This window comes from Lethenteron reissneri, chromosome 48, assembly GCF_015708825.2.
Source record: "Lethenteron reissneri isolate LAM-NWPU_2019-01 chromosome 48, ASM1570882v1, whole genome shotgun sequence".
In the NCBI taxonomy this organism is placed as follows: Eukaryota; Metazoa; Chordata; class Hyperoartia; order Petromyzontiformes; family Petromyzontidae; genus Lethenteron; species Lethenteron reissneri.
This window is the reverse complement of record NC_083826.1, coordinates 2,928,976-2,940,469: the sequence shown is the minus strand read 5'-3', so window position 1 is coordinate 2,940,469 and position 11,494 is coordinate 2,928,976. Positions and strand designations below refer to the sequence as shown.

The 11,494-nt window shown below is 48.3% G+C and overlaps 1 protein-coding gene across 1 annotated transcript; it reads left to right on the top strand.

Moving 5' to 3' along the window:
• The first annotated feature begins 262 nt into the window (after positions 1 to 262).
• On the top strand, positions 263 to 11,357 carry LOC133354602 (F-box/WD repeat-containing protein 5-like). The gene is made up of 11 exons (XM_061571571.1): positions 263 to 412; positions 1,821 to 2,053; positions 4,170 to 4,327; positions 5,334 to 5,508; positions 5,872 to 6,020; positions 6,410 to 6,556; positions 7,374 to 7,440; positions 7,744 to 8,094; positions 8,719 to 8,857; positions 9,799 to 10,011; positions 10,776 to 11,357. Exons 2-11 carry the CDS (start codon positions 1,864 to 1,866, stop codon positions 11,008 to 11,010), a joined length of 1,824 nt encoding a protein of 607 aa, XP_061427555.1. The 5' UTR covers positions 263 to 412; positions 1,821 to 1,863; the 3' UTR covers positions 11,011 to 11,357.
• Positions 11,358 to 11,494: the final 137 nt, after the last annotated feature.

Sequence of the window (11,494 nt, the reverse complement as noted above, 5' to 3'; positions counted from 1 at the left end):
TCCAGCAGCGGATCGAACAAAAAAAAAACGTGGACAACGGAACTCGCCAAACCTCTCGGCACCAAACCGACAAAGACACCGGCGCGGTGACGTCATCAACGCGTCGCAACTCAACGCCGCCATCTTTGTAGGGGAAGAATGCATCACCGCGCGCTTGCCTCGCCGCCGACGTCACCGCCACCGACTCCCCCCCCCCCCTCCATCAACCGTTGATTCCTTCCCTACGCAAGATGTCGCCGCCGTTTCGCACGCGCTTGAGAGGCTGTTGGTGGTGGTTGGTGGGTGATGACGCGCTACGCATTTGCCTCGGCGGCTGCGTCGTCGTTTCGCCAATTCGCGTTTTTTGTTGCGTGTCTCGCTTCGTTTCGCCGTCACTTCGGTCCGCCAACAACGTCCGCCGTTGAGGCGTAAGGCAAGGCCCACACCCTCCTCTCCCCGCCGTGGCTTGAACGTCCCGGGGCCGCGTCGCGGGAACGTGGAGTTTGCGCCGAGTTCACGCGCAGTCGCGGTTGCAATCGGCAGTGTTTTGATGGCGATGCGGGTAGGGCTGTGTAAACACGCCAATATCCCACCCATAATATGGAGTATATAATAAGCGATAAACCCACTCCCCCCCGTCAAAACACTCTATATTAGCGCTCTGTAAGCATGTCGTGAAGCCACTTGTCAGGGATGTTCTTGTACAAGTTTTATTCGGTCTAATTTTGTTGAAGATTCGAGCGCCAATTGTGGGTGTTGCAGTTCTTGGCAGCTGCTGGTGCTGCTGCTTTGTTGTATTCGGAGTTTGCATTAAACGTTTGCGCCACGGGATTTTGAATGTGCAGTTATACTGGTAGGAACGAAGTGGACCAGACCACCAATAGATTAATGTGTCCGTCCGTCCGTGGGAGGGGTGGTGTTGAGGGTGGTGTTGGAAATGAAAGACTACGAGTCTTTAAATCTCACAGCGTTTCTTGTCAAAACAAACACTTTTAATTAACGTTACACTAGAATACAGTAATTTTTTCTTTAACTCCTCTATACCCGGTCGATATCTCTGTACCGGTACTAAGCATTATTCCTACCAGCCCACCCCGCAGGGTCCTTGTTCTTGATAATCTCTCGCTCCCTCCACGGTGGCTTGGGGCGTTTTAGAAACTGGGATATGTGATCCTGGGATGTGTGCTCCGGGGAGGATGGGGGGCGGGGTGTGTGTGTGTATGTCAACAAACACCCGTATTTATTTGCCTTTTAAAACAACAATAACAACAACAAACAGCACCATCACTCAATCCTAAAGAACTGGATGGAAAATATTCTCTACCTTTGTGAAAATGGAAGCCACAGGCAAGACCGGTTAGATAAAAACATCACCTCGGTGCACTTGCCTGGGTCACAACATAAAAGTGTCCCATTGAGGACGCATTCGGTGGTAGGTTGATCACCTTTGATTGGCACTAATCAGCTTATCCGTAGACAAAGTGGTACTGTTAACATCATGTAGATGTACAGATATTTTGTGTCAATCCACTTCTGGATGAGGGCTTGCCCACACCATGCAGTTTGTTGTGGGGGTTATTTGGCCTTTTTTTTGGTCAGTGTGCGATGAAGGTGGAAGACAAGAGACGTGGGTGTATATAAGTACAGTACAACAATGCATATTGCCGTACAATCCTGTGCTGCCCATAATGCAGCTTCCTGGCTGCCTATAACACATGTTTTATGCATGGTGGTGGCCCATACAAGCACTTACCCAGGCTTAGCCGTGCTTAGCTTCCAAGATCTGAAAAATCACAACATTGTGTAACGTCACGCGTGATTGTGTCATTTCTGCCGTGCAGATCAGCGGCATGCCCTGCTGGCCCGTGCGGCGGTGGAGCTAAGATGTCCGAGGCGCCCACGGAGTTGCCGGACTGCGTGGTGCTGAAGGTCTTCTCGCATCTCAAGCTTGGGGAGCTGGTGGCGGTCAGCGCCGTTTGCCGACAGTGGTTCTTCGTGTCCCGCGATGAGTTCCTGTGGAAGGACTTGTTCTACCACCACTTTGGCATCAACCGCTCGGTTCCGCGCATGCCCGGTTAGACGTCACATTTATGTCAGTTTCTCTTTCTGTGTGCGTATTTATCGACAAAAAAAAGTTGGCGCAGTAGGGGGTACAAGCTGGTGCATCTATCAGTCATCTCAATCAGCCAACCCATGGCATCTGGATCTGTCCCGAGACCTCCTGTCGGCGAACCTTGGACACTTCACGTGGCCTCAAAGTGCACCTGGCCTGGCACAGGCAACGTGGCGACGTCACCGTCACTTGGTGGCGAACGGCGGGTATTGGTTTATCTACACGCACGGATGGTAGTGTAGCAGTTGGCGCGCTGCGCTACGATCCTGGCCAGCCGAGTTTGATTCCCGCTCATGGCCAACAAGTGACGAATATCTGAACCGGTCCTGGGCCTCCCCGAGGTCGACTTGGCCTCAAATGGGTACCTGGTGCGGTGTGTAAGCATCTCCACTATGGAGACAAACGCGGCCGGGCTTGGTGCTGGCCACCCCTCATGTGCCGTGCTGGCCTTAATAGGTGCTCGCTAACAGCATTTGTCCCAATAGTCTGTCAAGGCTATGCGGGGGTCTTTGTCTTAATTTATCGACACGCACAGACACAGTCGATTCCAGACTAGTATTGTAAGGCTTCCACACCAAGTTATGTGCATTAATGGAGCACGCAGTTCACTAGGCATGCCATGATTTCTAACTGTGTAACAAACAATGTTAACAAAAAAGTGTTTTTTTTTGTTCCTGGGTAGTAAGTGTTATTTTCCAATTGCTTATGCCTCAAAAGTACAGAAAATGTCTATTATTCCCCCACAAACTTTGCTTTTGTGACCAGGACCATGATATTTTGAAATGTACCTATTTTCAATGAGAAAACGTGTGAAGTTGTGTCATTCTTTCACGTAAAGTCCTGGTCACAAAAGCAAAGTTTGTGGGGAATAATAGCCATGTTCTATACTTTTGATGCATAAGCAATAAGAAAATAACACTACCCAGGAACTAAAAATCGTGTTACATAGTGAATTATTGATTCAATGCTTTAATGTAGATCCAATAAAGCTATAGCAACGTGCAGCAAATCAAGGGTGAAACATTACAAACTTTATTAAAAAATTATGCGAATGTTTTCTTCAGGATGAAGGGTGTACCAGGGGGAAGCTGTCATTAGCATACTTTTTATTATTTATTTGGTCAAGATAATGATGTAATCATGGCCAAAAACGTTGATGCCGTTGATGCTAATTACAGCCCATTGTCAATTATTTTTTTTAAAATGAAGTATCTCGCATCGTGTCAGTAATGGGGATTGTTTGACCATACTTCACCACACTGGGTTTTGTGGTTTGGTCAAGAGGAATGGGATCCCAGGACCGGTTCTTATATCACTTACCACTGATGTCAGCCTTGGCTGGGAATCGTACTCAGGTCACCAGGTTCATAGCGCAGTGCGCAATCCACTGCGCCACCACTCCACCCCTGTGTTTATTCTTGTATTTAATATCACAAGTGCACGTAGTTGGTAAGTAATGGAAGGGTTAACAATGCAGCATGCAGTTAAGCACACTGCATGTATGTGGTATGCATTTAAGTAGAGTTAACTGCATATTATTTTCCATAACCACAATATCCAGTTTGGCCTTAAAGAAAATTACGTCTCTCACGATGGATTTTAAGAATACTTTTGCATAGACTATACGGGCAGTAGTGTAGCCTAGAGTTTAAAATGCCCAGTTATGAGTCTAGTAATTGCCAATTCATATCCAAGCTGAGCTCCATGATATTACATTTCACAAATTGAATCTAAGCATTATACCCTCCACAATCATGCCAATGCATAAAATATACTACGATTTTGCTCACAACAATAGGGCCTTTTAGTTGAGGCCAAATTTATAGAATTACCCGCAATTACTAAATTACCTAAATTGGTCTCTTCCTCAATCTCTCTTGAGTTCTGCAGAGCTGGAAGGAATTTCTCTGAACAGACTTGGCACTCGGGATTATGATTACAGTTATGATGTAATTCATTATTATTTTTAAAACTCTAATGTAAATACCACCGCTAAACGCCGAATTACTGTCGCATTGATCGGTGCATGGTTTCGTCTGTGCTGGTTTGACACTCGATGGCCGTGCGTGTTTACCAGGTGTCTCCTCGTGGCTGCTGGAGTTTCGGCGTCTCACCGACGCGGTCCCCTGCGTGGAGGTGGCAGTGCTCAAGGAGCACAAGGACCAGGTGCTGCACGTCGCCTTCTCGCACAATGGGTTCATGTTTGCCTCCTGCTCAAAGGACTGCACCATCAAGGTACTGACTGTGCTGCCCCAGCCGCTATGATACACCGCTGAACGTCGCTGCGAATGTGTTGTTTTATACACGTGCAGCCACTTTTGTGAATCCACCGCTGGATGAGAGCCTCCCCACGTTGTGTTGGGTCTTGAGGGTTATTTTACCACACTTCACCATGCTGGTCTTTGTGGGTCGGTTCAAGTTTATTTTGTTTAGCCCGCTGGGAACTCAAGAGACCAGGATAGTCACATTTGCCAGTGTCCTTGGTCATCAGAATTACAAAGCAAAATAAAATAAAGTACAACAATGAAGCAATTATTCTTGGTTCTTTCGGTAAAGTCACGTAGAAGGTAAATAAAATAATAAAAAGAAAACAATTAAATTCTCACGACGTTTCGATTGCAACACAAGCAATCATCATCAGGTGTGAAAACCACACCCAGAAAATGTTCTTGCTGTGGTTTCTTGCTGTGGTTTTCACACCTAATGATGATTGCTTGTGTTGCAATCGAAACGTCGTGAGAATTTTATTGTTTTATTTTTATTACTTTATTATTTCCCTTCTACGTGACTTTACCGAAAGAACAAAGAATATGAATCCCTGCAGTCACGAAAGCTTTAAATCGAAATTTAATGAACCAACTATAAACTGAATGAAAAACAGAGTCACGTGAGAATTTGAAACTGGTTTTAGGCTCACTTAAAATTTCGACCTATTCAGGTATGTATACACGTATTCAGGTTTATCCAAGAAAAGTCTCACTTGAGTCGCAAGACTTTTTAAAAATATTTCAGGGCACCCTACCCCTAAATCAGCTGCATAGTATTGAGGATGTACTATATTATGGGTGGCAGAGTGGCACAGTAGTAACACTTGTTCCACACAGCAAGAAGGGCCTGGGTCCGATTTCCGACTCATGGAGTTTATATTTCCGCCCGCCATCCTGCATGTTATCGTCACAACAATCGCTAAAGGGCACGTCCCCATGACCCGGCCTCTCCGGCCTGTGTTGCCGTCACGCAGGTGTGGAGCAATGACGTGGAGGTGTCGGTGCTATACAGCGAGAGCATGCGGCAGTACAACTGGAAGCACACGCAGTTCTCACAGTTCAACGAGGACGACTCGCTGTTGCTCGTGTCGGGCGTGCACGTTGGCCCGCACAATGCCTCGTCTGGAGAGATCGCCGTCTTCAACCTCGGTAGGGCGTGCTTACGACACTGTGCCGTGTAAGAATATAATGTCAATCGCTGCTCTATCACTTCTACTACCATGGTTACTGTTTCCGTGAAATTCACTCGGTTGATTCCTCCACTCGGGTCGAGGACTCGGTCTACCAGGCTGACTCTTTTCATCCATAACTGCCCTGCCGCGCGATGCTCTGCCCTGCTGTGTCACACTGAAGCTGCCTTGCCGTGCAATGCTGAGCTGTATTTTGCTGTCAAGCTCTGCCATGCCTTGCTGCGTCTCATTGAGCTGTTCCTTGCCGAGTCGTGCTCTGCCATTCCCTGCTGTGTCTCATTGAGCTGTGCCTTGCTGTGTCGCCTCCTGCCGTGCCATACAGACGACTTCTCACTGCTGTCGCGCGTGAGGAATAAGCCATACACAGTGTTCGGCTGCTGGCTCAACGAGACACACCTCATCTCCGGCACCGTGCACTGGATGGGAAACCTCACGTCCTGTTCCGTGCTCTGGCTCAACAAGGCCTTCCAGGCATGAAATAATTATTATCATCACAATAATTATGATCATTGTTCCTGCTATTGCATACATTTGTTTGATTTCCTTTTCTTTAGGCAACGTGTTAAACGTGACTTTCGTTTTGTTGGATGAAGGCCTCCACACATCGTGTCGATCACGGGGGTCAGTTGATTATACTTCACGCTTGCCAGTGCGGGTTGGTAAAGCGGTGGAAGGTGCCCAGGGCCGGTTCATTGATCACCGATGTTCGCCGTGGCCGTGAATCGAACTCGGCTCGCTGGGTTCGTAGTGCAGTCCGCTAACCACTGGGCCGCCTCTCCAGCCAACATTGACACTAATGCTTTACAAGCGCCAGCTTGAGTGAGCAAGGTTGTTGTCCACCCACCTTGGTCGTCTGGCAGGACATCGAGTCGGAGACGTTCAACGTGGTGCGGAGGCTCTTCAAGTTCCAGAATCTGAACGCGAGCACGGTGCGCGCTGTGATGGTCGCCGACCCGGGCCGTCGTGTCCGTGCCGACTGCAGCACCGACGACGACCCCGAGCTACAGGTTAGAGCTTCCTCCTCCCTGCCTCCTTCCTCCCACCTCACAAAACAAGTGGTGGCCTAAATGCGACGGCAACTCAGGGCGCTGTACAGAAACGGTGGGCATGTTTAAATCTTGATTTAAAGCTTTCGTGGCTGCAGGGATTCATATTCTTCATTCTTTTCGGTAAAGTCACGTAGAAGGGAAATAATAAAATAATATTAATATGAAACAATATCACGTAGAAGGGAAATAATAAAATAATTATAATATTAAACAATATTGTTGACTTTACCGAAAGAATCAAGAATATGGTGGGCATGTTTCTTTTGTGGAGGGAAGCAACCAGTCATTGGCAGAAGAAAGAGAAAGGTTTTGAGGCTGGACTTGAACAATGGCAAGGAGTTGACAGTGTGGATGACTGGTGGAGGGGAGTTGCAGACTGTGGGCAACCTTCCTCTGAGTGAAGGTTGACTGGTGGCTTCAACAAAAATTCTTGGTTGATGGAGAGGAGAGTGTGTGGAGGGGATTAGAGTGAGATGAGAGGGGAGAAGCTGGCAGGGGTCAGTTCACTCTCATGCTCCCATAATCAACTCTCACCACATCCCCTCCTTATCATTCACTATTGTCCCCCGCTCCCTAATTCATGCACACCCTTCCTTCTCATGCACTCATCCCTCCCTCTTAAATATTTTCTTCTGTAAAGATGGTCAGAGACTCATAACTTTACTGACATAATCATGATGGTAATTATTGTGCAAAGGTTGCATGAACACCTTATATACCTCATTAAGTGCCAGTGCTTAAAACTGCTGTCTCTGCTTTGCCCCTCGCCCTGAAGTCCGTGTGGCTGCCTGGATGTCACCCCCTAATGGAGACAGACCCCAGCCACACACCGGACTCTGAAGGTGCAACACCACTGCACATGACAAACAGGCATTGCACCACAATCCTCCCGATTAAGCCAATAGGATCGGTGTGAAATTGGATTTTTGTTTATAGTAAGGTACATGACTAACAGGATAACTCAAAACTTAATTAAAACTCTTGGGAAGGGAAAGAAGAATAACCCAATCTGGCTGAAGAGGGAAATAGTGTCACGTGATATATCTATTGTCACCCCGAGGTCAGAATTCTACGGAAGCTAAAGCGCTATCTCACAGTGACACGAATGGAACCTCTGTCAAGTGTCTCGTATTTGTCGCACGCAGGAGCGGAGGACGAGGCGGACGAGGCAGCTCGGCCCGAGAGGGACGCCTGGGGAGCAGGCTGCAGGGATGACGCTGCGCTGGAGGCGATGGTGGCGCATTTGGTAATGGGAGATCAGCGGGTGCAGAGGGCAGCAGATGCCACTCACAGATCCGACTCCCCTGCCACCGCAGCTGCCGCTGCTTCTACGTCGGCGTCAGCGCCGGCATCGCTGCCGCCAGCGTCGGCATCGTCCTCCACGCAGCCGAGTAGCCAGTCGAGCAGCGGCGCCACGTCCGATGCTGACGACAGCTGCCCCCAGAAATACCTCATCTTCGTGAAAGGGGGGCTCACCTACACTCCGCACAAGATTGGTGAGTGAGTTAGCACAGGGCGAGAAGGCCGTAGCTGTGATCGTGATAGCAGCGGTGGTGGTGTTTTTTTTATTTGTATAATGTGTGTGTGTGTGTGATTGATGGGGTGTTTGGTGATTAGTACATTTGATGTTTCACATACATTGTCTGCAGTAGTTGTGTAGTCTGCAGTAGATTGCTCTGGCAATTGTGGTTAGCACATTTTCTTGTAATCCTAGCTCCCCGAGTGGGATTTCCGGTTATGGATAGACGTCATTGACTCGTGATATCAGAACCTATACTGGGGGCACAACCCCCCTTCACCAACCTGCATGGTGAAGTATGGTCTGACAACTTCCATGACAGGCACAGCATGGGGAGGCCATCATCCAGCAGTGGATTAACAAAGGAGCTGTACATTATTACATTATTCAACTTTACGGGGTTTTTGTGATTGTTCTATTTTAAATTGCTGACTTTGTAAGCCAGGTCATTAAAATATATAAATATACATTAGTCTCCCTGGGCTTTCACCTGGTCATAAGTAAAGCTGAATTTGTGTGTTTTTTAATATAATCGTGGTTATCTTGGCCCACTGTGACAGACATCTCTTGGCATCTGATTTTACCTTTCGTACCTGCGAAGGCATCAAGCGCATTGCCGCGGAGCAGATGTCGTGCGACTGCCCTGACGAGACGGGCCACGAGGAGTTCTTCGACTGCATCGACCACCTGATCGACGTGCGGGGGCATGTCGTGGGCATGGGTCTCTCTCCGGATCACAGGCACGATGGTTTCCTTCTAAACGAATGCGGCTGTGAGGTTGTCAGGTGATGCAGGGATCAGAGCGCTGAGCTGACACCGCTGAGCTCCTGGTTTTGAATCTAGGTAGCTGTCGGTGAATAAACCGGGCTCTCAAGGGTAGCGAGTTGACAGTTTCCGCCCAGTAGCCAATGACTAAATCCTCACTTAAATTCGGTTCTTCGATTAATTTATTTAAATTTCAGCTCAATTTATTTATTTAACTATCTTGTGACCAATATTGAATTTGAAGGCAGAGTGAGTTGGAAAGTGCTTCCCCTTACTGTACCACCCATATGTAATTTGAAAGGATCTCAGAGGGAGCTCTGGGATATCCGCTTCCGTTGGCTATTCTCTAACATGGAGGGTTACACTCAATGGCGGAGCCAGGATTTTCAGGTAGGGGGGGCAACCCCTCCAGCAATGAAAAATTATAGAGGAGTTTTTAGTAAGTAAGGACTTGTCCCTTGCTTTTTATTCGACACGTGTAAGGTGATAGCTCAGCCATCGATCGAGGGTCGAATATTTTTTTATGGTAGAATATAGTATTGTCATCAGTATGGCATAAGTATACCAAGTTTGCAGTCGATACCACATTGGGAAGTGGGTTAAAATTTTGTTACAAGATTTTAAGATACAACAACAACAGACAGAGTGAGTTAAATGAAAGCGTATAAAATAGTTTATTTACTCAATGGGCTTTACTCAGGAAGTAAACTTCTGATTCTGAAAAAATTACGTAAAAAGACAGTTGGTTCTGAAAGCACAGGACATCCCCTTGACATCAGCCACTGCAGTTGCATGATTCTTGGAGACACTGTTGGGAAAAAAAGCAGTTGTAGTTGAGCCACCAAATATTTCCCATCTGCCTGCTCGGCAGAGAGCGCCCGCCCTTGACCACCTTGCTCTGGGTGGACGTGCGCAGGCTGCTGTACGTGAGCTGCCGTGCGTGGCCAGAGGGCTGCATCATCAGCGACCCCCTCAACCCGCCGCCCATCGCGCAGGAGATGGAGCTGCGCGTGTACGAGCTGGGCACGGCGCGCGAGCTCAAGCGCACGCCGCGCGCCCAGCGGGCCTACACCCCCACCGACGAGTGCAGCTTCTTCCATCTGCACGTCAGCCGCCACTTCATCGCGAGGTCAGGCAGCGTTGCACGCCGGCGTCAAGCGTGGGGGCTTGCGAGCACCCCGACCGCACCGTCTCTTGTGACAAAGACACATGTTGAGGAATCCATGCCGTGTTCGGTCTTAATTGGAATATACATTCTTGATTTGAAGCTTTCGTGACTGCAGGAATCCATACTCTGGTTCTTTCGGTAAAGTCACGTAGGTATAAAATAAAATAAATCAAGACGTTTCGGGCGCAACACAGCGTCCGTCATCAGGTGGGACGGACGCTTGTGTTGTGCCCGAAACGTCGTGTTTATTTTATTTTATACCTACGTGACTTTACCGAAGAACCAAACAGTATGGAATATACATCGCGATCAATTTCCCCCTGCAATATCAACTTGGCAGGACCCTCTTGAATTGGAGTCGTGAGAATCAGTGAGGCTCTCCTGGGTAAAGAAACATAATAATCACCGAGAGTCCAAACACTTCTAATGTTTGCTTGTTACTTCCCACTGCTCAAACTAGAATTCTCTTCCATCGTCTCTTTTTCCAAGCTCAGGGGTAAACAAGTGTAATAATACTGCAATTGCACCTGACTATTTTCTGAATTCCTGGTAGACAAAATCAGACGCATGACTAGTAGCCACAACAATAGCGGCAGATTTACTGTACATATTTTTCTGGGTCACTGACCTGGTCCGACCCGATTGAAATTGACTCATGACCGTCCGTCCTTATCGGCTAAACGAGAGCGCCTGGGACGTTTGTCTGTGTGCATTGACTCCTGCAGCGGCTCAGAGGATCACAACGGCTACATCTGGGACCGGCACTACAGCGTGCGGCTGGCGCGCCTGCCGCACGACGACTGCGTGAACTCGGTGGCGCTGAGCCCCGTGGAACAGGAGATGGCGGTGACGGCGAGCGCCGATCACACGCTCAAGGTGTGGCGCTCGGCCCGCGTGGCGCGCATCATGACGCAGACGCGCAAGCCACGCCGCACCACCTTTTCCTGGCTCAAGAGCTAGCCGGCAGGACGACCTCTCTCAGTCAGCCAGTTGGCCGGCCGGCACACCTTCACAACGCCTCGCTGTCTGTCGCCTGCCCTACTGTTTCGTTTCGATGTATCATTGCGTTTGATTGTCGCAATCTGAGATCGGTGCTCTGACGTGACCGATGAGATATCGCTGAGAGACAATCCAGCCCAAGTATCTGGGAGTCGGCAGTGCACGGTGTCTTTTTATTTGCCATGACGTGGCCAAATTTTGATTTAAAGCTTTCGTGACTGCAGGGATTCATGTTCTTGGTTCTTTCGGTAAAGTCACGTAGAAGGGAAATAATAAAATAATAAAAATATTAACCAATACACATTCTCACGACGTTTCGACTGCAACACAAGCAATCATCATCAGGTGTGAAATCCACAGTAAGAACATTTAAAACCACCACTTTTTTCAAATTTTCTTGCTGTGGATTTCACACCTGATGACGATTGCTCGTGTTGCAGTCGAA